Below are 24,828 nucleotides of genomic sequence, written 5' to 3'. Positions count from 1 at the left end.
CCTCTCGATAGGCCTGACCAAGGGGCCAGCATACTCTTCATGTAAGGCTCTAGGGCTTGGCTCTCCCCAGGCTGAGCTGGGGGCTGAGGAAGGCTAGCCTGCCACCCTCACGGCTGTCTTTGTGAGTTCCCTGGAGAGGCAGGACCTGCCCGGCATTGTCAGTGTCTGTCTGTGTGGCCCCAGGAGTGGTGGCTCTGGCTCCCAGGGCTCTGGCTCTGACTGCCGTGGGGCGGCCGCTCAGCCATTTGTGATGCTGAACAACTTCTGCGTGAGTGGGGTAGCGAAGGGGTGAATGTCCTGGGTGTGCAGCAGCCGCTGGGTGTGCTGGACGTTGATGCTGCGGAGCTCGGTGAGCATAGCCATGATCTTCAGGAACAGGAACCTGCCGGCCAGTCAGGGGAAGGGTTGGGGGTGTGGCCCGCCCTGCCCCCACCCACCAACACTGGGGCCCCTCTGAAATTGATCACATTTGAGGGTTTTCATCTCAGGTTTTCATCTCATCTCACAGGTCAGCCAAGAGACAAGGCTTGGCTGAATTCCTTAAGCTTCCCTTTCAGCCTGCAGATGAGGGGGCAGAACAGCCTGGGCCCTGCAGGTGTACACCCACCCTTCCCACTCGCACCTCCTCCTCTGGGCTTGAGTCCCTGTACGCAGGGACGTCTGTGGGAAAACCAGGCATTGCAGGCACCACGTGAATAGGTCATTCCGGGGGGACATCAGTGCCGTGGCTAATGGATGGGGGTCAGGATGGGGTGGAGTAGTTGTGGAGGCATGGGCCGCAGGCAGCAGTCCCTCCCCGGACCTAGCCGGGGATCTGGTGTCTGAGACACACCTCGTGCCTCAGTTTCCCCATGATGCCTCCTGGCTCCGTACAGGGGAGGACTGAGCAAAGCAAGGCAAGACACGGCCACCCCCAGCATCCCAGGAGGCCAAGCTCAAAAGCCAGCTGCAGCGGAGGCCAAGTAAGGACTTGAGGTTCTATGTTCGCACTAGCACACCCAGTGCTGGCCTTCCCCCATCCAGCCCGGGACCATGGTACCAGGTCACAGGGCTGCTGAGGCCCAGTGAAGGGGGGGTAGCCTCTATCTGGTCAAGCCCTGAGCAGCCTTCCTCCTTCGGGTTGTGACCAGGACTAACTAAGGAGTATCCTACCCCGTTATCTGTTGTTTGTCCTGGGAGGTGGTTAGGTAGTTAGTGCTCAAGGGTGTGGGCTGTAGGCTTGGCCCGCAAGGATCCATCTCCAGACCCCACCTGCCTGGGGCGGGACCCGGGTCAGTCGCCCGGAGCCCCCAGTCCCTTACAGGATACGATGGCGCCCACTGCATGGGGCTGTTGTCAAGATGAAAGGTGATGTGCACGTAAAACTGCTTGGCACCAGGGCTGGCTCTTCTCGATAAACAGTAGTTGTTCTAGGTCGACTGGGCAGGAGGCCTCAGTGGAGGTCACAAAGCAGGGTCCCAAAGCCCTGGTAATTAGAGGCTGCCCCAGGAGCAGCTGTGGTCTGTGCCCCCAGAGAGACCCAGAACAGTCGGGGGCCTGGGGGCAGGGCTCACACCCCCTCACACCCTCTCTGCTTGCTGCTCGCCGGTGGGCGGGCCGGGGCCGGTTGCACTTGATGTAGGCCTTCAGGGTAATGGCGAACCACTCCTGCAGCTGGTCCAGCAAGCGGCACTGCCCCACACCCAGGCGGTCTGGTGGGGAGGAGAAGGTGGTACGGTCCCCGCAAGGCCATGGGGGCTGAGACAAGCTTGGTCCATCCCAGAGGGGACAAACTGCCAACCACCTTCCAGAGCCAGGAATTCCCAGGCAAGGAAGTGAGGGGGGTGCTAAGAGGGCTTTGCATCACCCCTCTGACCCTAGGAGAAAACAGCCAGAGTCCCCGTCCTGGCTGAGCAGTGAGTGGAGGGCGAGGCCATCAGTTGGGACCTTCCCTGGGGAAGGCAAAGGAGGGGCTGCTGCCTCCCTCAGCTGAAGCTGACGGGGTGTGAGCAAGCCTGGAGAGGTGGGGGAGGGGCACGGGGAAGCCAGGTAGGACGACAGGTGGGTTATCACCTGGAGAGAAGAGGGAGATGGCCTGCATCAACACATACTCCTCCTTATGCAGCTGCAGCTTCTTCCGCATGTAGTGGAATTTCAATACGGGCTCCAGCAGAAGCTGCTGGAAGCCACCTGTAAGGTGGGTGCAGGCTGGAGGGGTAAACTTCTCAGGAAGCTGACCCAAGACCCAGACTTCCCTCACCAAGGTCTTTTTTCCCATTGCCCAATCTTATGTCCTGCAATCCCAGGACCCGTGTAACCTGGCGTGGCTCCTCTCCTCCCTCCACGGCTGTTTCCCACCCTCTGCCGGGGCAGACAGGCATCTCTCGGGCACTTGCAGGGTTTCCAAGCAGTAGGACAGCTGACCACACTCCCAGGTCCTGGTCTCTGCGTTGAACATCGTGTTGAATCTCAGCAGGCACAGCTCAAAGGCGGCCGCCTTCAGCAGGGAGATCTGGTCCTCAATGAGCAGGTCCCTGGCAGCAAAGGATAAGGAAGAGATGCCGCTTCCTAGGAAACTGCCACAGGCCAGCACCCCCTCCCATAATCCAGAATCAGGGCAGGAGGGTGGTGAAGAGGCGAGGGAGGATGGGCTCCTCCCCCTGCGGATTATTGCAGGTGCCTTCAAACTGCCTCCAATCTCTCCCTGTCCCAAGCCAGCAAGCAGATTCCTCCTCCCTGCCGTCTTCCTCTGGTCTCCTGCTACCTTCAGGGACTGTCCACTGCTGATGTAGCTTGGTTTCCAGGCCCTTACAGCCTAGCCCCATCACCACCAGCTCCCTGCACAGCCACTGACCCCCCAGCCGATGCCTTGGCTCCTGGTCCCTGGCCTCCTGCTTTCTGCCTCGGTTTCCCCACTTGGAATGAGTACCCCTATAGCTTCACTTAAGTAGACTCTGCTAGTCCTTTGGGCCAAGCTGTCCTTGTGCCTCCTAGAGGTCTTTCCAGACTGCAGTCCTTTTGCAAGTGCCAGTCCTCCAGCATGAGTTCCATGCAGCGGGGCTATTTGCTTCCTGCTGTCTGTTTGGGATTTGCTGTTTCTTCTGTTTCTCTCCAGGCAGCCTGGATGCCCTGAGCTCCACCCGTAGCACTGAGCACAGGCCCAGCCACAGTGGATGCCTCTAGTATTCACGGTTAGACTGACACTCCTCCCAACCTGAGAGGGGCCCCCATCTCCCCACTGATGGAGGCATTCCAACTGAAAACCCAGGAGGGAGCTCTTCAGGAGGACCTTTGCCTGGCTTTGGTCTCCTCAGGAGTTCAGTCCCTTCTTTTAGATCCACGGCGTTGAGCCACGAATGCCGTGAACTTGATCTTTCCTTCCGTGTGTCCCCGCCGCTGCCCTCACCCCCCGCCCCGCCCAGCTCCCAGCCCAGGACCGGGCAGGGGACCGGCTCTGGAGGCTGTACTCTGCTTCCAAAGCTGGCCCCTCTGATTAGCTGCGATCCCACGCACGTGCCTTAACCTTGGTTTTCTATCTGTGGAATGAAGGTGAGAGCAACTCCTGCCTCCTGGGGTGGCTGTACCCCAAACTGGTTGTCATGAGAAATGAGTGGCCTCCCACCCTGGTGGTAGGGTCTGGGTCATGAGATGTTGGTGGGGATCTGCCAGGTCTATGCGTGGAAGGGGGCCTTTCTCCCTGCTCCCTTGACCTACTCTGCCGCAATCTGAACCCCACTCCAGCCTGTGGCCACCGTACCCCCAGTAAATAAGTCCTATGTGTCACCCACAGGGCAACCTGTGGGCTCCTGGAAGAGAACCTGCCCTCTGCCTGCGGATGAAATCAGGGCTCCTCATGTGTGATTCAGCTCCACCTGCCCAGGCCTGGCAAGGCCAGTGGCTGACCCCAGGGAAGACACGCCCAGTGCCATCTCCAGCCCTGACAGGCTCCATATTGTGTGGCTGTGGTTACCACCACACCAGAAGGGTCCAGGGTCTCTCATTCACCCCGGTTGCCCAGTGGTTGCTGCCTTCACGCCTAGCTCTGGGGCATCCCGGCCCCTTGTCCTCCCTCTCAGCCTTCTCTGGGCAGCAGACTGCCAGTGACCCCACGTCTGTTCCTGGCCCTTTCCTTCTTCTCCCTCTGGACTTCCTTCCTTTTCCTTCCAACTCTTCCTTTGCTCTGGAACTGTCAACTTGTGATTCCTGCCCCTTTGCGGGGAAATGGGGAGGGGGATTACTTTCTGAACGTCCACCGTGTATGTGATGAATGCTCTTCCAGATATTTTCTTATTCCACACAACGGCCCTGCAAGGTAGGCATTATTAGCCCCTGTCTAGCAGATGAAGAGGCTGAGACACAGGTTAAAGGGCAGGCCACAGTCACAAAGCTAATGAGCCATACAGACAGCGAGGGCTCCGTTCCCCAGCAGGACCAGGTGGCCTGGGGGCAGAGGTAAAGGAGGGTCTTTTGGCACCAACGTCCCCCAAATTCAGAGAAATCTACCCCAGACCATTTGAACCTGTTGGCCATTTCCTGCTCCTTTCCACACCATCCACCCGGCCCCTGTGTCCTACCTGAAATAGGAGAATGACTTTGGCAAAGTTGATGATGCCTTTGAACACGTAGGTTGACGTGTCAGCCACGTGGGGCAACAGGGAAGAGATCACTTTCCCACTATTGTCGGCTGTGGGCTTGTAGTTCCAGATGCTGCCGTCTTCCCCCCACAGCTGCAGGGAGGCCTTCACTGAACGTAGATCTTCCCTGATCTTGCACCACTTGGCAGCTTCTTCATTTGACTGAGTCTGCAGAGACTCCGAATCTTGTGGACACGGCTAAGCACCTCTGGCAGCTGGGACATGAGCCGGGAGGGGGAGAGAAGAGAGGAGAGACAGCATATATTCCCCCAAACAGGTTCTGACACAGGCCCCGGACAGGCATACACAGCCACAGCTGCACCCTGAGTGGCTGCACAGTGGCAGGAGTGTACACCCCACCTCCACACACAGCACTTGTTCCTTCTTTTTGGTCTTCTCCTATCAGGTGGATCTATTAATTCATGGTCCCTCACATCCCTGCCTGGTCAGGGGTGTGTCCCAAGCATCCCTGACCTTGCACTCCAGAAACTCAGAGAAAAGGATCTGGGAGCTAAATATGGAAAGAAACAGACTTTGGAGGCCACTGGCTACCAGTTCTCTGAGCTGGATGGGTCACCGAGATACCTGTGTGCACAGGTGGCAGAGGGCACTGGGATCAGACACAGCTACCACTGCTGAGATGACTGGAGTTTATTGGTTCAGTAAAACCAGTTCAGAAATGTCATGCCCCTGCAGGTCCTGCCCCTGTCCTCATAAAGCCCTGAACGCCAGCAACCCTGGGGCAACTCAGCTGTCCATTAGTCCATTTATGGCTCAGACTCAATTTCTACCTGCTGCGGAAGGAGAGAGCAGAGTTCCTGACCTGACCATGAGTCAGAATCACCTGAGGGGTCTTGTCAAGGCACAGACTGCTGGGCCCCAACCTCAAAGTTTCTGATTCAGGAGATAGGGGATGATCTGAGATTCTGCCTTTCTTACAAGTTCCCAGATGCTGCTGCTGCTGCAAGTCCAGGGGCCACTCTTTGAGAACCGCTGGGAATGAGGTTGGGGTTCTGAGGAGCTAGCGCAGGAGCTGAGCCGTCTCTAAAGCCTCATACCCGGAAATCCTTGAAGCGCGTGAAGATGCCATCAGAGGTTTTCACCTGAGCGGTTATCAACTCCCTGATCATCATCCGCTGCTCTTCAGTCAGAGCCTTGGCTCCAGGGGGCTGAGTCCCAATCTGTTCTCTCCTCTTCCTCCTGATCAAGGCCCGCTTCTGCTCCACGGCCACGTCAGACATGACCACTGCAGGGATAGCCAGAAGCAGCCTCAGGCACCTGCAGGGGCTCGGGCAGCAGCAGCAGATGGGGACATGCTCGTGACAAGAAACCTGCCTTTTTCCAGACTCTCAAGGACTCTGGGCTCCTCTGAAGAAACACTTGGGGAAGGACGGGTTCAAGACAACTTCGTGGAGCGATGGAAATTGCTCAGGCTTCTGGATCTTAACGCACCGGCTTGAGTGTCGGTTTTGCCACTTTCTAGTGGTGACCTTGACAGGCTCCCTAACCTCTCTTGCCTTCAGTTTCCTTCTTGGTAATCTGGAGTGACAGTGATCACCTCACACTGCTGCTAGGATCAGACACTGCACAGGAAATGCCCAGTACAGCTCCTGGTACATAATTGTTGTTCAATAAATGCACCCGATTATTCTTCTCTGGTGGAACAGGTACCAACAAGACTCCTCAGAGGCCCCCAAGATCTCTGGGACTCCAAGACCCCAGAGAGCTGGGACTACTGCTTAGCAAGAAATATCGACTCCAGCCACTTCCTATGTAGCTGGTAGCCTTAGGGTCTTCCATGGATTTCTGGGGCCCACTTGTGTGTGCAGAGCAAAGCTGTGGGGATCCTGGCAGGGAGGGGACGGCAGGGACTGCTGGTCTGCAGGAAAGGCTCTCTGCCCAAATGCCCAAGGAACTTGGCCCCTGAAAGGCTGCCCAGGGTCTCGGGTCCCTCTGTGACTGATGGAGAGAAATACGCTCTGGTAGCTTCCAGCCTTTTCCCCATGTGCTTTAATCTCAGAGTCCCTGGGAGCACAGTTATACCAAAGCTGGACAGGGGAAATGAGAACCCCCCTCTCACTGGCGGCACACAGTTCCTGGGAGGACGCCGGGTCTGGGCAGCTGGTGGAAGGCGGGGGGTCATAGCACACCACGCGTCTCCAGCTTCTCGTCCCCAATTCACCGCCCCCAATTTGCCTTAAACAACTATGAAGGGAACAAAATGAATCATACAAGCGCAACAGAGGTGAGAAGCGGGCATGACCCCGGCCAGAGAGAACCTGGCCTCCCAGAGCAGAGAGCGCAGACGCGCTCCACCGCTCCACCCCTCCACCCCTCCAGGAGAGGCAGCTGGCCTCAGGCCGACGCCCGCCCGTCTGCGCACGCGCCCGCACACATCCCGCGGCTGCGCACGCGCCCGCACACATCCCGCGGCCCGAGCCTGCTCGGGCTCACGGGCTCACGTGCCCACGCCCGCATGCGCGGCCTGTGCTGTCTTTCCTGCAGCCGCTCTCCAGGAGCTTGCGCAGGCGGCAGGCGGCAGGCCTGGCGCTGCCGCCGAGTCTTCCGGGTGATCTCGTAGGTGCCCTTCTGGACAGGGCACCAGAGCTGGGCGTTGCGTTTCATGGCTGTGCTGCGAGAGGACAAAGAGCAAGAGGTAGGCCGCGTGGGGCACTGGCTCCCAGTCCCTTCCCGACACGGACACTAGTCACACCCTCTGTGGGCCCTGCCTTTGCCTCTGAGTTGGGTCGGGGCCACAGGAGGGGTACAGGCGGACGCTCTTCAGGCGTCTGTCGGTGGGTGTTGGGCTTCCCCAGGGGCCCCGGAGCCGGCTGGAGGAGGGGAGCGGGGGAGGAGACTGTCCAGCAACATTCATGCGGGAGGTGGGCACTGCTTCCAACAGGGCCTGCACCAGAGCTGCTTTCTGGGATGCTTCAGCGCCAGGCCGAGCCTCGGTCTTTCCCGCACCCTGCCCTCTTCCCCCTCACTCCCAGGCGCCCCCAGGTTTCTGTGGAGGCGGCCTCTTCCAGGATTTCTCCTTCTTGGAAGAGGGAGCCGGAGGAAACCTGTCCCCAGGAGTATAGAAGCTCCCTGCCTTCCCCAGTCCCCATTCTGGACTGGGGGTTCAGGGGCAGCCAGAGGACCGGGTAGACTATGGGAAGCTTTCTACCTCACTGGACAAAGGCTTTCCCCTTGGAAAAGCAGATTCTCCTGATGGACCTAGGGGAACAGAGAGGTTCAGAGGCCCGTAATAGTGGGGTGAGCGCGCACTGCACCCACACGTCCCCGCACAGCTGTGCCAGGAGGGAGACAAGGGGGTAGATGCCTTTTAGAGATCTTAACCGTCTTATGGCCTAACCCGTGTCTCAGTCCAGCTAAGTGTCTACACATGCTGTGTGCGCAGAACTCCCAGCAGAGCCCCGTCAACACACAGGAGCATGACAGAAAATAAAATGGTGGTTGGTTTAATTAGTAAGTTTGGGGGAGGTTTGTTACTTGGGAAGAGATCATGGAAACAGATGGCCTGGAGCTTTGTTAGATGTCGATCTGGACTGGGGTCGATGGGGTGCCAGCCAACACCCCCAGTCTTGATCCTATTCCACTCTTATATCAGCCCTTCTTACAGAACGATGCCCTGTGGGCAGGAAAATGACAGTGACTAGGTGACTGGTATGTGCCAGCCACATCTCTCTTTCATGTGAATTTAATAAGACCAGTTAGCGGTGCAGTTTCAATTCATTCCAGCTGTATTTACTCTGAGGTTTGCACCTGTTCCTCACTGCTTGGCAATGTGTGAAATCTAGCCAGCAGAGGGTGGAAATGATTGCCACTTAAATTCCATGAAAGTAAAATACTTCTTCAGTGAGGCCTTTGCAAAAATAATTAATTGTAAAATCCACTATTTAGTCTGAATACCAAAGATGGGGTAAATTCTCAGCAAGGAAGAGCCATCAATAAATGAATGAATAAATTAATAAACAGTGTTTGTATGTGACTGGGGCTTGCTGCCCTGAGTGCACACATCCTCACCCCCTCTGTGGGCGAGTGATTAGTTGACATGGCTTAGCTACTAGGTGGTGGAGCCAGAATTTGAACCCATGTCAGTCAGACTCCAAAACCTGTGTTCTTTTTTTTTTAAATTAATTTATTTATTTATTATTTGGCTGCATTGGGTCTTTGTTGCTGTGCAGGCTTTCTCTAGTTGCGGCGAGCAGGGGCTACTTTTCATTGCAGTACACAGGCTTCTCATTGCGGTGGCTTCTCTTGTTGTGGAGCACGGGCTCTAGGTGCGCGGGCTTCAGTAGCTGTGGCGCGAGGGTCAGTAGTTGTGGCTTGTGGGCTCTAGAGCGCAGGCTCAGTAGTTGTGGCGCACGGGCTTAGTTGCTCCGCCGCATGTGGGATCTTCCTGGACCAGGGCTCAAACCCATGTCCCCTGCATTGGCGGGTGGATTCTTAACCACTGCACCACCAGGGAAGTCCCAAGACCTGTGTTCTTAATTCAACATTGTGCTGCATCCTTCACAAGATGCGTTTCTGAGTGGGTAAACCATTTATTAAACCTCCTTCGTTTCTGTGCAGACTTGTTCCTAGGCAGTTCATTTCACACAGATCCCTTCATGTCATGTGAGTCCTTTGGGGTAGCTCCCTGTTCTTGGGCAGAAAGTGATTCCCTAAGGTCCTCAATTCTTGCCATCTCAATGCTGGTTACAGCAGAAGGGACCAAGGAACTTTGCTGTCACTCCAGCCATATCCAGAGGCATCTGGCCCTGCACTCTGGAGAGCTGCGGGTCCTCCCTCTCACAGTCAGAGGAGCATGTGTCAGTCCACTGGCTCTCTTGAGCAGTTCCAGGGAGGCTCCATCTGTATTCCACATCCTTCACTTTCTAAGCAGAGGCTCATGTGAGCAGATGGCCATACCACTAAAAGGACCTGCAGTTTTTCTGGGGCTGATGCTGCCTGTTTTCTGCAGATTCAGTGGTTCTTAGCCTTTGTATTTTCCTCATTGTTTATGTTGGAGCTTTTTCTTTTGTTTCTCACCAGCCAGGGCCTTTTACTAAGCCCTTTAAAAAAAAAACAGCTTTGGCAAAGGACCTTTGGAGAGCTTTGGGGTGGCTGCACATTCAGGATGGTTCCACAGTGTGTGCTGCCTAAGAAATCATTGACATTGTTGAAGGCTCAGTCCTGGGTGCATGCAGCAGTGGCCTGACCAGGCTGATGTAAATATATGCAGTAACTTCATTTGCTAAAGTCCCAGGTCTCCTATTAAATTAGGGAGAAGGGAGGTCTTCCATGAATGACATACATGGGGGTACACAAGGGAATGACTAACTGTGACCAAACAGGACCCAGCTGTCCTACTGTCACCTGGAGGTCAGAGGACTTTGGATTTTGCTCCCTGGGGCTGGAGATGTGGCAGGTACTGTCCTGCTCTCACTGTCAAGAGGGCCTAGCCCCTGCCACTGGCCTTTGACTCTCTCTACTCACTAACTTCTCTGGTGCTAAGGCTCCTCATAAATAAATGGAACCTGCTGGAAGAGGCCAACATGGCCTTCAGCATGAAAAGGAAGAGGAGAGTGTGCCTTTCTGGGGATGTTACCAGCTGATCTGTGTCCATCCACAGGCTGATCTGGCAGGGAGAGAAGTGGAGGAGGAACTGTAGAGGCACGTTGTACCTCAGAAGTCGGCCCAGAGGGAACCACTGTGGGTGGAGAGCGTGCTGTTCAGGGAGAAGATTCCAACTTGGGGAGAAAGAAAGGAAGGAGAGTGGTGAATACCGAGACCAGAGGATAAGGGGGCAAATTCTAAAGAAAATGTGAATTGTTTCTGCAGTAGAGGGAACAAGGATCCCGGGGGCGGGGGGTGGGGGAGAGCAGAGGAGAGGAATGGAGTGGGGAGGGAGGGGAGAAAGGAGAGTAGCACAGGGTGCTACTTTCGTGGGTGAAAAGGGAGCAAGGAAAGGACTGCAGAGGCATCCTCGAGGATGGGAACTAGATGGAACCCAGGGGTGAGCTGGGAGCAGCAGAGAAGGAGGACAGGTTACAGGGGGCTCACAAAGGGAGCCTGGTGCTGCGAGCGGACTCAGCAATTTCAGGTTCCTAAACTAGGCTGAATGAGACCCTGCTTCAGGATCCGGGATTTCCTGTTGCTTAGGGGATTAGGCTGTGAGATGCAGCACCCTCAGCATGAATGATACGGGATAGGTGGCTGATCTCGACTCCAAACTAGAAAACATCAGAAAAATGTGTGACGTGCACGCTCCTCTACTACAGAAGGAACATGTGAAAGGGAAGGAGTAGAAGGAAGGTGCGGGGAATGCTGGGAAGACTTTGCCTGGGGGTGGAAATAGGAGGATGGGAAGCCATCAACTAGTAACCTTTGGAGTCAGGTATTTAGAGACCACCGGAACGGTGCTGTGGCTGCATCCAGGCCAACGGGCCAGAAATCAGGTATTGACATGGGAATTGGTTGGCTTTAGGTACAAGAAAGAAGATGCCCAGTGAGAGGTCCAAGGTGCTGCCTGTTAGGTTTTGAAATTTAGCAGAGATGTCATTCTGGGCAGCCCTAAGGGCATGTCCATGTGCTGCATTTGCTGGGAAAGTGACTCTCCAGGGCCCAGACAGAAGGAGGGTCACTGTGAGACACGAGTCAGCTCCACTTAGCACTCCCTGGCTCCCCTGCTGGCCTGTGAGCCCACGGGTCACCCACCCCGGCCAGCAGCAGACTCTCTCCCCAGCTGGCGGTGGGAGAGATTTCATCAAGTTCTCAGTTGAGTCAGTGGGTGAGTAGAGGTGCCCATGTGTTGGCTTATGTCGGCTCACGTGGGGTCTGAGGCTTATACAACTGGAGGAGTCTTCTTTACAAAAAAAGAGTACAAGGTTGAAAATACATAATTAGGTACCAAAGAGAATATGTATTTGTGAGAAAGAATGAGAAGAGAAGTCACAATAAATAACAAATACTAAAAAGGACAAGTAGCAAACATCATGAAATCCAGAAAAATAGCCTAATATTTTAATTAATTAACTTCCTGATACTCCTCTATGATATCTTGATTGTCTCCTTGTGGGAGACAGAATAATGGCCCCCAAAGACATCCATATCCTAATCCCCAGAACATGTGAATATGTTTCCTTATATTGGCAAAAGGGTCTTTGCAGCTGTGATTGAGGTTACAGACCTTGAGACAGGGAATTAGTTACCCGGAGGTACCCAGGTGGGCTCCATCTAATTACCAGAGTTCTTAAAAGGCTTTCCTGGGTTTATTCAGAGAAAGAGATATGATGATATACAGACTGCCAACAAACACATGAAAGAATGCTCAACATCATTAATTATTAGAGAAATGCAAATCAAAACTACAATGAGATATCATCTCACACCAGTCAGAATGGCCATCATCAAAAAATCTAGAAACAATAAATGCTGGAGAGGGTGTGCAGAAAAGGGAACACTCTTGCACTGCTGGTGGGAATGTGAATTGCTACAGCCACTGTGGAGAACAGTATGGAGGTTCCTTAAAAAACTACAAATAGAACTACTCTATGACCCAGCAATCCCACTACTGGGCATATACCCTGAGAAAACCATAATTCAAAAAGAGTCATGTACCAAAATGTTCATTGCAACTCTATTTACAATAGCCAGGAGATGGAAGCAACCTAAGTGTCCATAATCGGATGAATGGATAAAGAAGATGCGGCACATATATACAATGGAATATTACTCAGCCATAAAAAGAAACGAAATTGAGTTATTTGTAGTGAGGTGGATGGACCTAGAGTCTGTCATACAGAGTGAAGTAAGTCAGAAAGAGAAAGACAAATACTGTATGCTAACACATATGTATGGAGTCTAAGAAAAAAACAAAAAATGTCATGAAGAACCTAGGGGTAAGACGGGAATAAAGACACAGACCTACTAGAGAATGGACTTGAGGATATGGGGAGGGGAAGGGTAAGCTGTGACAAAGTGAGAGAGTGGCATGGACATATATACACTACCAAACGTAAAATAGCTAGCTAGTGGGAAGCAGCTGCATAGCACAGGGAGATCAACTTGGTGCTTTGTGAACACCTAGACGGGTGGGATAGGGAGGGTAGGAGGGAGATGCAAGAGGGAGGGGATATGGGGATATATGTGTACATATAGCTGATTCACTGTGTTAAGCAGCAGAAACTAACACACCATCGTACAGCAGTTATACTCCAATAAAGATGATAAAAAAAGAACCCCAAATGGCTCACATTTGGCTTCTGAGCTGTAGTTTGCGAACCCCTTGTTTAGACTAAGTTTATTATATAACTAAAATGTATTTTAAATAAGTGCTTTTGTTGTATGGGAAAATAATCTTTTGTATTAACCAACTAATTCAGTAAGCTGTAGCCTCTGGGGCCTTGCTTAGAATATTTTAGACTCTGGCCATATCTTTAGAGACCAAACACCCATCCCAGTGGAGATAATCCATTTACCTTGGCCATCTCGGTGGTGACCATCGGCCTTCCCAGCAGCAGAGTCGCACAGCCATCCGTGGGATGGCGGGGATAGTGCCTGCCACACGTGACTCACTGAGTCAAGGTTCAGTGGCCTCAGAGGTGACTCCTGACCATCCCCAGATGTGGAGTTGCCTTAAAGCAAAGTCTCTGGCCATAGGCTCAGCCAGGCTGGGCTGTGAGGTGGGGAGGAGGGCTTGGTGGTGCTGACACCTGTAGGAGAGGCTCGGTTCTATGGGACAAGGTGCCTCTCCTGTCAAGTGGAGACAGAAAACTCACTGGGGCAAAGCCAGCACAGCCCCAGGGCTGTGCAGTGTGTGGCAGGCTTAGAAGGGGACCCCTCACTGAGGACTTGAGGCCCTGTGACTGTCACGCTGCTTTGTCTCAACCATGGTCCCAGGGTCTGCCAACGCTAATTCAGCAGGCTGAGCGGAACCAGGGCTGGGATGCTCCCACTGTCTAGCTCCCACAGTCCCCGACCTTCTGGGTCAGGAGGCTCCAACTGCAACAGAGAGTGGGCTGAGTGTATGTATGGCTCATGGCGGTTCATTACTGTTGAGGTTTCCACTGTGATTATTTCTCTAGGAGGCAAGTGCAGGATCAGGAAGCATTATGAATGAGACTCAGTATAAGTGATTCCCTTCATGATTTTTTCCACCTTAGAAATGTGGAGAGCAGCAAGGCCAACACATACACATCCCACAGCGATGTTGACCTCAAACTTAAGATACATTTGTGATCCCACACTTCTTTCACATGGAACTGGGGGCAGCAGCAAAAGAGAAAGAAAAACCATGCCTGTTAGGTGGTAACTTCTTTGCTGTGACTTCTCCTTTGAGGTCCACTTTGAACAATCAGGAATAAAGGATCAATCAAAACATCAGTATCCCTGAAGTAGTTGCCTTGTTAAAGACTGGAGCATTAGCTTAATCTTTTGCTTTTCACAGGAGCGAACAAACACTTCACTTGGGCAAGAGGCTGCCTCTCTTGTCAGGGCAGTGCTTCCTCTTCCCTGTGCTGTAGTCATAGGTTATTATTTCCCAGGATCTGAGCCAATCTTGTCTGTTACCCACATTTCAGTCCAGGTCAGAGGGAGGCTGTAAGTACCCCCCATCTGGCACTACTAAGTCCCAAGTCCAGTACTTGAACTTGCAAGTGACCAGATTACCGTATTTACTCTCATTATGTGCCCCTGACTTTTTCTCTGGGATGTCTTCACTGTAAAACACAGGAGAAGGGGAGGAATGTTGCTAGTATCTGCTTTGTCTAATTAGTTCTGAGCACATTTCATGTATCTGAGGGGCTCTGCACTTTAGCCCCTGGGGCAAAGTTAATTGGAACTTAGATCTCCAAACACTTCTTTCCATTGTCTGAGCCACCTTCCTGGATAGGGTTACTTACTTGAAACTGCATGTTTGTGTAAGAGAGACAAGCAGGCAGGGAGAGGGAAAGAGTCTGAGATGAGGGGTCTGAGCACAGCTCACAAGAGTGTGATCTGTGGCTCAGACCTCAGGACGCTGGCTGACCAGGAGCAGGGAGCATGGACCATGGGGAAAGGTTCTCACGGTTCTTTCCTCCACCAGGCCCTGCCAGCAGCCAGCAGCCCGTCATTCGTCAGCCTAATCCTTTGGATTCCCAGCAGCAGCTGCTGATGGCTGTTCTAGCTCTCAAGGGAAAAGAGGAGACAGAAGCCCAAAGTGGTGAGTTTCACAGGATATGTTTCTCCCACTTGCTCTGTTCTTAAGGATGCTTTATGGCAGATGTAGGAAGTGGGCTAGCTACATGTTTCAGACAACAGTAAGAGGGTTCTGGCCACGAAGAGGGAGGGGGAGAGGAAGGGGAGAAGAACTGTTGATTAGATGGCGATGTGGGGGGGCGGTGCGGGGGAGAGAACTAGGGATTCCCAAAAAATTATTGTGGCAATCTTCGTGTGAAAATTTCGGATTCCTTACACTTATTTCCTGATTTAAATTGTTTTTGTTTTGAATTCATGTCTTAATCCAGCCCTCCTGATGAGAAGAGCAAGAATACCTAAGTATGGTTTTTGTTTGGTTGGTCTTTAGTTAAATTGGTTTGTCTCTTTTACTCAGTTTGCCCCTCCCAGGGGATAAGGGGGATTTGAGTCTGGGACTTCCTAGGGGTCAACATTTCTCAAGTGCTTGCTTGCTTTGCTCCTCCCAGCCAAGTGCAGAGAATAGGGCAGCTCACACAGCCCACTGCAAGAGATCTGCAGCAGTGGTGACTGGGACCCGTGGGCATGGAGCTCTTTTCTTTCAGTCAAGATTCTGACTGTCCACGGGGGATTCTGCTAAGACTGGGAAGCACTGAATTATACATCCCACTGGTTGGGAGGTTGACTTGGGCCTTGGACAGGAAGAACCTAGAATAAGTGAAATACTGGATCCTGGTCCCAATGTAAGCAGCCTCTCTAGTGTGCCCTGGGGGCTGCATGCTAGGCCCCGTGGCACCTCTGGTACCCTGATAAGTTATGACCAGAAGGTCATGACCACAGCCACATGGGGTTGGAAGGCTGAAAATGGTTAGGAACTAATCCCAGGAGACTTTATTTCCACGATTCAAAGTAGGTCTTTCTGGGAGCTAAGGAGATAATTAGGGCAGTGAAAATAATCTTGTAGGACACTATAATGGTAGGTACATGTCATTATACATTTATCCAAACCCATAGAATGTACACCACCAAGAGTGAACTCTGGTGTAAACTCTGGACTCATGTAGGTTCATTGATTGTAACAAATGTCCAGTTGTTGCCGAGTCCAAGCTCACTCTGCTGGCTGCACAGCAGGCCAATAAATCGGAGACGAGGTGTTGAGGTGAGGAGTACAACTTTATTCAGAAAGCCAGCAGACGGAGAAGATGGCAGACTAATATCTCAAAGTAACCATCTTGTCGGGGGTCTGGATGCCAGTTTCTTTTATAGCATAGAGAAGGGGAGGAAATGAGGAAGTAAAGTAAAAAGGCCATAAGTTTTGCAGATATCCCCTGGAATGGCCAGCCTCGGGGAGGGGATGTGTTAATTTCTTCTTTCTTGCAGCCATCCACAGGTGGACAGGGTCAGGATGCCTCCCTGAACGAAGGCACTTTGGTTTAACATTCAGGCAGAGGGGTAGGGTTCCCTGAGGCAGGCCATTGTGTATAGACAGTATCATTTTAGTGAACCAAAGCAATGGGAAGCAAAGGTTAAAGTAGAAGAAACGGATCCAACATGGAGTCACATTTGGCTCTTCCCTGTTACACCATTTTGGTGGGAGCCTGTGCAAGTGGGGGTCAGAGAGTATATGTGGACTCTGTACCTTTCTTTCAGTTTTGCTGTGACACTAAACCTGCTCTAAAAAAAAACCGAAACTAAAACTGCTCTAAAAAAAACCAAAGTCTTAAAAAAAGAAGTAGGCCCTTTTGTAAAGACAGGCATTTCTGTGTCCAGGAGAAAAAGGCAGATCCCAGCTCAGGTAAGGCAGCTTGCCAGAAGTCCTTGGGTCGTGGGTAAAATACATAGTTTTCATCTCTCAGTCCTTCCTGGCTCACAAGGGCCTGGTCTTAGCTCTCTTATAAAAATAGCAAATTCTTTACAGTAAGGAACAGGGAACTAAGAACAGGTAATAAAACCACTGAGGCAAAGAAGCTATTCTCAGGTTTCTGCAGGGATCTTCTGGATCCCTTTTCCTTTGGGTCTCCTGTGTGGTCAGAAGACGGGAAAAAGGCTGCAGGACTGCCAGGCCTCTTGAGTCTATAAGGGCAGTTTTAACTTTAGGCACAGCTCTAAGCTAAGAAACACCCAGAAAGTACACTCTTGTTATTAAGAACAGCACACTGATGTCCCCAGATGAGTCAGCTTCAAGCACAGCTGAAAAGTAGGAGAAGTTTTGAGTCCCCGACCTATATTCTACTCTTTTGCAGCAACCAGAAATGTGAAGCTCTTAAGCTGCTGGTAACAGGAAGGCATATATGATAAACCTAGGGAGTTTCCTTAGTGTGAATCCACTTAATGTTTTACCTCCCTCTGAGGAATATTTGTATTTTAAAGAAGAACAGAGAGAGTCAACTACAGGAGAAATGTGTGGACAGGGAATGTTGCTCACATCCCAGGTCTACAAGGATCAAGCCATGAGCCACTGTAGCAGTGCCCCCTGAGGGGAATTCAGGATGGAGAAAGATAGCAAACATCCTGTGCAGTGGACACTGGCTCTTGATAGTTAAGATGCATATCTAAGGAATAATTTCAATGAGTCTAGACTCTTGCATCTTCCCATACATAGAAAAGCACTAAAATCATTAACTTGAGATGTCTGTTCTTTGTGATTCACAGTAATCTTTTGATGTTCGACCACATGTTTGTTTTGTTTTGTTTTTCCAGCCCCCAAACTCCTATATATCCTGGCTCCTCACTTACCTCTTCAGAGTGGTTTCTCGGAGCATCTGAGAGGCCATCTCCCAGGATATAGTCCTCAGTAAGATCCTCGAATAAAACTTTTTCACTAATGGTATAAATTCAGGTCGAGCCTGAGGAAAATAGATGTTTATCAACTAGACAGGTATCCTTCTCAAAATCTCTTAAGATTCCCCCAGGGTGTACTCTAGGAGACCCCTGGAACAGGGGGCAGCCAGGGCAGGACACATGGAGGTGCAGCTCTGACCCACGTGAGGCAATCCTAGAGGCACCCTCTCCCTTTTTGTCCTTGGGTGGAGATAGAAAAGACCCAAGAAGACAAGGAATAGGAACCTTCTCTTTGAATGTGGTCCCATTTTTCATAAGTGGGAGCAGTGCCAAGAATCTTCCCTTCCTAGAAATGGCAGTTTTCAGCAACTGGGGGAGCTACTAAAATTGAGTTTCAGCTGTTCCAGACCCTATAATTGCTCCAAGGCACCATCAGTCATACTTGTGGTTGTGGAGCCGAATCCAGCCTCTGTACTCTGACACTGAATTAAATCTCAGAGACAGAGTTTGGGGTGAAGTAGAAAAGAATAGCCTTATTGCTTTGCCAGGCAAAGGGGGCCACAGTGGGCTAATGCCCTCAAAACTCTTGTGTCCCCACCTGGAGGGGGTAGTGAGGAGTTTTATAGTAATGGTTCAAAGAGGGCGTGGTCAGCTCGTGGACATTCTTCTGATTGGTTGGTGGTGAGGTAAGTGGGAGGCAGCATCATCATCCTTCTGGTTCCAAACTGTCTAACGTGCTTGTGGGTAGCATACCGTTAACTTCTCCCACCTGGTGGGGCTTGCTATCTGCACAACAGCTCAAAGATATTGTTATGTATATCCCCTGAGGGGGGACCAGGACCTTGCCCCAAGGCTGCACTGTTGTTCCTCTTGACTGCTCCTCCCTTGTCTCTGCATCTCCTCCCTTCCCTAATTAGCATCTGTTTGAACCTGCCTGTTGCAACTCAGGGGAGGTCAAGGAGGCTGAATGAAGCCTATTTCCTGTACTTAAGAAATGGGGGACACAGAAAGGCTTTTGTGTCCAGGAGCCCCACAAGTCCTGCTCAGTATCAGTTGAGCCCCAGTATCTCTCCTCTCAGAGTCTTGGAACACTGGTTTCCCCTCATTCATGAATTATATTGCAGAATGTGATACCTGTGTCTATTTTGCTACTAGGTTATAATCTCCGTGAGGGCAGCTGTTTTGTATCACCTGTACCACATTCATTTGGTGAATGCTCTGTTCAGTTCAATAATTCTTTTAAAGATGGTCTTTCCTAACACTGCTTTAATAAAGTTCTGTTTTGATTGAAAAGGAGAAAGAAAAATCAGCTCACAACCACTTTGAAAGAATCTTCCTGGGGCTTCCCTGGTGGCGCAGTGGTTGAGAGTCCACCTGCCGATGCAGGGGACACGGGTTCGTGCCCCGGTCCGGGAAGATCCCACATGCCGCGAAGCGGCTGAGGCCATAACAGTGAGAGGCCCGCGTACCGAAGAAAAAAAAAAAAAAAGAATCTTCCTTGTAGCTCACGATAGCATTGAACGAAACTCATGCTTACTTTTAATTTATTATTAAATGAATTAATATTTAAATGAGTAAAATCTCTTAAATTTTAATTTTTTAAAACTTACGTACACAATGATGGCAAAAGTCATGATAGAGATAAATTATATTTTGACAGTAAAGAAATACTTGGGTATTAAATATATATGGAATTACCTAAAAACTAAGATATGATTTGGACTTCTAAATTTATTTTTAAATAAATCACTATAATATATAAGAGGGATAAAGGAATTGAGGAAAGAATGTGAAAATCTGGAATCTGATAACACAACAGTGCCTCTTTCTGGCAATATTAATGACAGTGACCTTCTCTCAACAGCTGTAGTTAGTTTCCTTTAGTCCTTGTCCTTGGTTTTCTTTTATTCTTTGAGTATATTTAAAACAGTTTTTTAAAAGTTTTTGTCTAGTAAGTTCAATATCTGAGCTTCCTCATGGACAGTTTTGTCAATTCTTTTTTTTTTCCTTTGAATGGATCACACTTTACCGCTTCTTTGTATGCTCTGTGATTTTTTTTGTTGTTGAAAATTTGACATTCAGATATTACAATGTGTTAACTCTGGAAGCCAGATTCTTCCTGTCCCCCTGGGTTTGCTTTTCTTAATTGTTGAAGGCTTAGCTTATATTCAGTTAGTGTTTGACAGAGATTTCCTTGAAATCCAGGAGCTAAACAAAACACAACAAACCCCCCACCTTTCCTACTCTTTGTGGAGTGGCTTGTCCTAGGGCACTCCTTCTAACACCTAGCGGTTTGCAACTCTCCCTCAGTCCTCACTTCCTGCTTGCGCTGAACTTTGGAGAGCAGCCAACTATAAAAGCTTAGGGTCTTCTCAGGTCTTTCACACTTTTGAATGGTCCTTATTTCCCAAAGAATCTCTCCCTGGCTTTTCCTCCCAGGCCTTAGGCAGTCTGTTGTATGTCTCCACCTGAATCTTTTGTCCCCAGGAAGCTGCGGATTTTTTGTTTGCCTTACAAAGTTCTTGAGCAGTGCTTGTCACACACACACACACACCCTTCCCCGTGTGGGTTACAAGTGAGTCAAAACAGAGACAGCACTTCACACAGTCCTTCATTTGGCCCCCAGACAGGTTAGGACAGACAAACACAATAATTAGTGAATAAGGTCTGCTCTGCTCCCTCCAGAACCAGGGACCAGGGGTCCACACTGCGAATACAGGCTGCTGATTTCAAGACTGCTGCTGAGCCAGGGAGGGGAGGTAGCAAGAAAAGTAAAACTGCCACAGAGCTTTCCTACCGTTTTTAAGTGGCCTTTTTCTTAATTCAGCATTTGCTTGGTTGCCGTAAACTTCTGACTCTTCTCAAGAGTTCTGGCAGAGTTGGTTCTGACAGGTGCTGCTTGTTTGTCAGTGTTTGTGTGGAGGGACAGGAGTTTGGAGCCGCCCATTCTGCCATTTTGCTGACATCAGTGCTCGTGGATGACTCACTTCTTAACTTCTTTGTGTTTGTCTCAGTTCCTTTTTCTGTACAGGAGATGATACAGGGAGCTTGTAGTGAGGCTTTCCTTTTGAGAGAAATGATCGCTAAAACAAAAAAAGCCTATTCCAGAAGTCTGTCAACTGAAAAAAAAAATGCACAACCTGAAAGTTGAGAATTATGATTTATTCGAGGATATTACTGAGGATTATAGTGTGTAAACAGCCTCTTAGATAGCTTTGTGGAACTTTCCAAAGAGGTAAGGGAGGAGCCAGGATATAAAGGAGGTTTTGGTGGAAAAAAAAAAAAATGTAGTTGAACATGAAGAGATTACTGCAAATCACAAAAAAATCCAGACATTTCAAGTTAATGATTTTAGTGCCTTTCTGTGTATGGGAAGATGCAAGGGTCTGGGTTCATTGAGATTATTCCTCTGACATGCATCTTAACTATCTAGGGCCAATAGCCTATTTTTCTCCATCCTGAATGCCCCTCAGGGTGCACCGTTGGTGGTAGCTGCAGTGACTGATGGCTTGTGTGGCATTCTTTGTTTACTAAAATGGCAGACATTTTTTTTTGTCCACAAGCCCAAGACCTTTTTGTGTTGGGCTTTGCATCCACATTGGCCATAATGGTGAATGACGTCTCCCCAGAAGGAGCTGTAGGCATCCATCAGCTTGTTTTTTAGTTTATGATTAGTACTTTTTGGTTCCTGTGCAGGTAAATCATGAAGATATTCTCCTATGTTTTCTTCTAAGAGGTTTATAGTTTAAGCCTTTAACTTAATTCTGAGATCCATCTCAAATTAGTTGTGTTCGGTGTAATGTGTTAAGATTCATTTTCCTCCCTTTCATTTATTCACTAGTTCCAGCACCATTTGTTGAAAAGACAATCCTTTCCCCATTATACAGCTCTGGCACATTAGTCAAAACTCATTTAACTATATATGCCTGGGCCTAAGTCTGGACCCCCGATTCTGTAACATTTATCTAGTTGTCTATCCTTATGCCAATATCACAGTGTTTTGATGGAAACTTAATAGCAAGTCTTGAATTCAGGTGCGTGGACCATTCAACTTTGCTTAAAATTGACCTATGTCCATTACATATAAAATTCAAAATCAGCTTATCAAAGTTACTAAAATGCTTGTGGTATTTTGATTGTTATCATTAAATCTATAGATCAGTTTGGGGAGAATCAACATCATCATAATGTTGAGTGCTCCAGTACGTGAATGTGGTATATCTCTCTATTTATTTAGCTCACTTATTTTTTCACAGTGTTTTGTAAGTTTCAGTGCAGAGATCTTGCATATCTTTTGTTAAATTTATTATTAAGTATTTAGGTTTTTACACTGTTATTATAAATTAAAATTTTTCATCTTCTAATTGTTGCTAATACACACACACACACACACACACACACACACACACACACACATTTTTCCTTCCTCTGTATATTGCCCTGTGTCTGGTGACTTTGTTAAATAGCTCCAATAGTTGCTCCTTAGTACTCCTTAGGTTCTTCCATGTTAAAAAAAACACATGTTTTCTGCAAATAATGACAGTTTTACTTGTTCCTTTCCAACCTTTATGCTTTTTTCTTGCCTTATTGAACCATTTAGAACCGTTACTATACAATTGAATAGAAGTGTGGTGGGGTGTATGTCCTTGACTTGTTGCCAGTTTTGAGGTGGGGGGCATCCACTATTTCACCGTTGCCTGTGATGCTAGCTTTAGGTTTTTGATTGATAGATGTTTTTATCAGATTGAGGAAATTTTTTTCTATTCCTAGTTTTTTTGAGAATTTCTGATCATGAATCAGTGGAATTTTGTTGAATTTTTTCTTCAGTTATGGAGATCATAATGATCTTTTTCTCTATTAATATGGTAAATTGTACTGATTTTTTGAATGTTGAACCAACCTTGCATTTTTGGAATAAATCCACTTGGTCCTGATGTATTGTCCAGGTTTTTGTTTGTTTTTGTAGTGCTGGATTTGATTTGGTCACATTTTGTTAATGACTTTTGCATCTACATTAATGAGAAATACAGATCTGTATATTTATTTTCTTATCTTTGTCAGGTTTTGGTATCATGGTTATATTGGCCTTTTAAAACATGATAGTTAAGTGTTTTCTCTTTATTTTCTGAAGGAATTTGTGTAAAATTGGTATTGGTATCTTTAAATATTTGATGAATTCACCATTGAAACCATTTGGTCCTAGAGGTTTCTTATTGGAAGGTTTTTTGATAACGAATTCATTTTACTTAATAGGTATAGAGCTATTCAGATTTTCTATTTGTTCTCGTATCTGTTTTGGTAAATTCTGTATTTCAAGGACATTGTCCATTCCAGCTAAAATATCAAATTTATTGTCTGAGTCCTCAAAATGTTCCCTTATTAATCTTTTAATGCCTGTATGATCTGTAGTGACATTCTTTCCTTCATTGTAGTGATACCTTCCCCTAGTCTCTTTTTTTTTTCTGGATGGTAACATTAGGATTTTTTTTACTGAGATATCGTTGATTTACAATATTACATTAGTGTCAGGTGTACAATATAGTGATTCAGTATTTTTATACATTATACTCCATTTAAAGTTATTACAGGATAATGGCTATATTTTCCTGGGATGTACAATATATTCTTGTTACTTATTTATTTTGTAACATAGTAATTTGTGTCTCTTAATCCCATACCCCATCTCGCCCCTCCCCCCATTCCCGCTCTCCACTGGTAACCACTAGTTTCTTCTCTGTATCTGTGAGTCTGTTTCTGTTTTGTTATATACATTCGTTTTATTTTTTAGATTTCACTTAAAAGTGATAATGTTGAGTATTTGTCTTTCTCTATTTCACTAAGCATGATATTCTCTAGGTCCATCCATGTTTTTGCAAATGGTAGAATGCAGTTCTTTTGTTTTGGCTGAGTAATACCCGTGTGTGTGTGTGTGTGTGTGTGTGTGTGTGTGTGTGTGTGTGTGTGTGTGTATCACACCTTATTTATCCATTCATCTGTTGATGGACATTTAGGTTTTTTCCATATCTTGGCTATTGTAAATAATGCTGCTGTGAATATTGGAGTGCATGTATATTTTTGAATTAGCGTTTTCATTTTCTCTGAGTATATACCCAGCAGTGGATTTGCTGGATCATGAGGTAGTGCTACTTTTTGATTTTTAAGGAACCTACATATCGTTTTCCATAGTGGCTATACCAATTTAAAATCTCACCAACAGTATACTAGAGTTCCCTTTTCTGCACATCCTAACCAATGTTTGTTAGTTGTAAACTTTTTGATGATAGCCATTTTAGACAGGTGTGAGGTAATACCTCATTCTGTTTTTGATTTGCATTTCTCTGATGATTAGTGATATTGAGCATTTTTTTCATATGCCTTTTGGCCATCTGAATATCTTCTTTGGAAAAATGTCCATTCAGGTTTTCTGCCCATTTTTTAATTGGGTTCTTGGTTTTTTGATATTGAGTTTTATGAGATGTTTATAAATTTTGGACATTAACCATTTATCTGTCATATCATATGCAAATATTTTCTTTGCTTGTAGGTTGTCTTTTCATTTTGTCAATGGTTTCCTTTGCTGTGCAAAAGCTCTTAAGTTTAACTAGTTCCCATTTGTCTATTTTTGCTTTTTTTTCTTTTGCCTTAGGAGACTGATCCAAAAAAATATTACTACAATTTATGTCAAAGAGTTTTCCATCAGTGTTCTCTTCTAGGAGTTTTATTGTTTCAGGTCTTACATTTAGGCCTTTCAGCCATTTTGAGTTTTTTTTTTTTTTTTTTTTGCGGTAGCGGGCCTCTCACTGCTGCGGCCTCTCCCGTTGTGGAGCACAGGCTCCAGAGGCACAGGCTCAGCAGCCATGGCTCATGGGCCCAGCCGCTCCGCGGCATGTGGGATCCTCCTGGACCGGGGCACGAACCTGTGTCCCCTGCATCGGCAGGCAGACGCTCAACCACTGCGCCACCAGGGAAGCCCTTGAGTTTATTTTTGTATATGGTGTGAGGTAATGTTCTAATTACATTGTTTTACGTGTAGCTGTCCAGTTTTCCCAGCCCAACTTGTTGAAGAGACTATCTTTTCTCCATTGTATATTCTTGCCTCCTTTGTCTTAGATTAATTGACCATAGATGTGTGGGTTTATTTCTGAGCTCTCTGTGATGTTCCATTGGTCTATGTGTCTGTTTTTATGCCAGTACCATGCTGTTTTGATTACTGTAGCTTTGTAGTATAGTCTGAAGTCTGGAAGAGTTATACCTCCAGCTTTGTTCTTTTTTC

At 48.3% G+C, this 24,828-nt stretch overlaps 1 protein-coding gene across 1 annotated transcript; it reads right to left on the bottom strand.

Annotated features, from left to right (window-relative positions):
• Positions 1–237: 237 nt before the first annotated feature.
• NR1I2 (nuclear receptor subfamily 1 group I member 2) lies at positions 238–7,488 on the bottom strand (the record flags this gene model as incomplete). The annotated part of the gene is given in 12 exon segments (XM_082840391.1): positions 238–382; positions 1,586–1,691; positions 2,053–2,169; positions 2,372–2,380; positions 2,383–2,513; positions 4,554–4,564; positions 4,566–4,795; positions 4,798–4,828; positions 5,672–5,859; positions 7,084–7,156; positions 7,158–7,245; positions 7,349–7,488. Coding segments are annotated over 12 exon segments (1,269 nt in total).
• Between the last annotated feature and the right edge of the window lie 17,340 nt (positions 7,489–24,828).

The sequence above is a fragment of the Leucopleurus acutus genome (assembly GCF_964270905.1).
Source record: "Leucopleurus acutus genome assembly, chromosome: 5".
In the NCBI taxonomy this organism is placed as follows: domain Eukaryota; kingdom Metazoa; phylum Chordata; class Mammalia; order Artiodactyla; family Delphinidae; genus Leucopleurus; species Leucopleurus acutus.
This window is presented reverse-complemented; position numbering and strand designations above follow the sequence as displayed.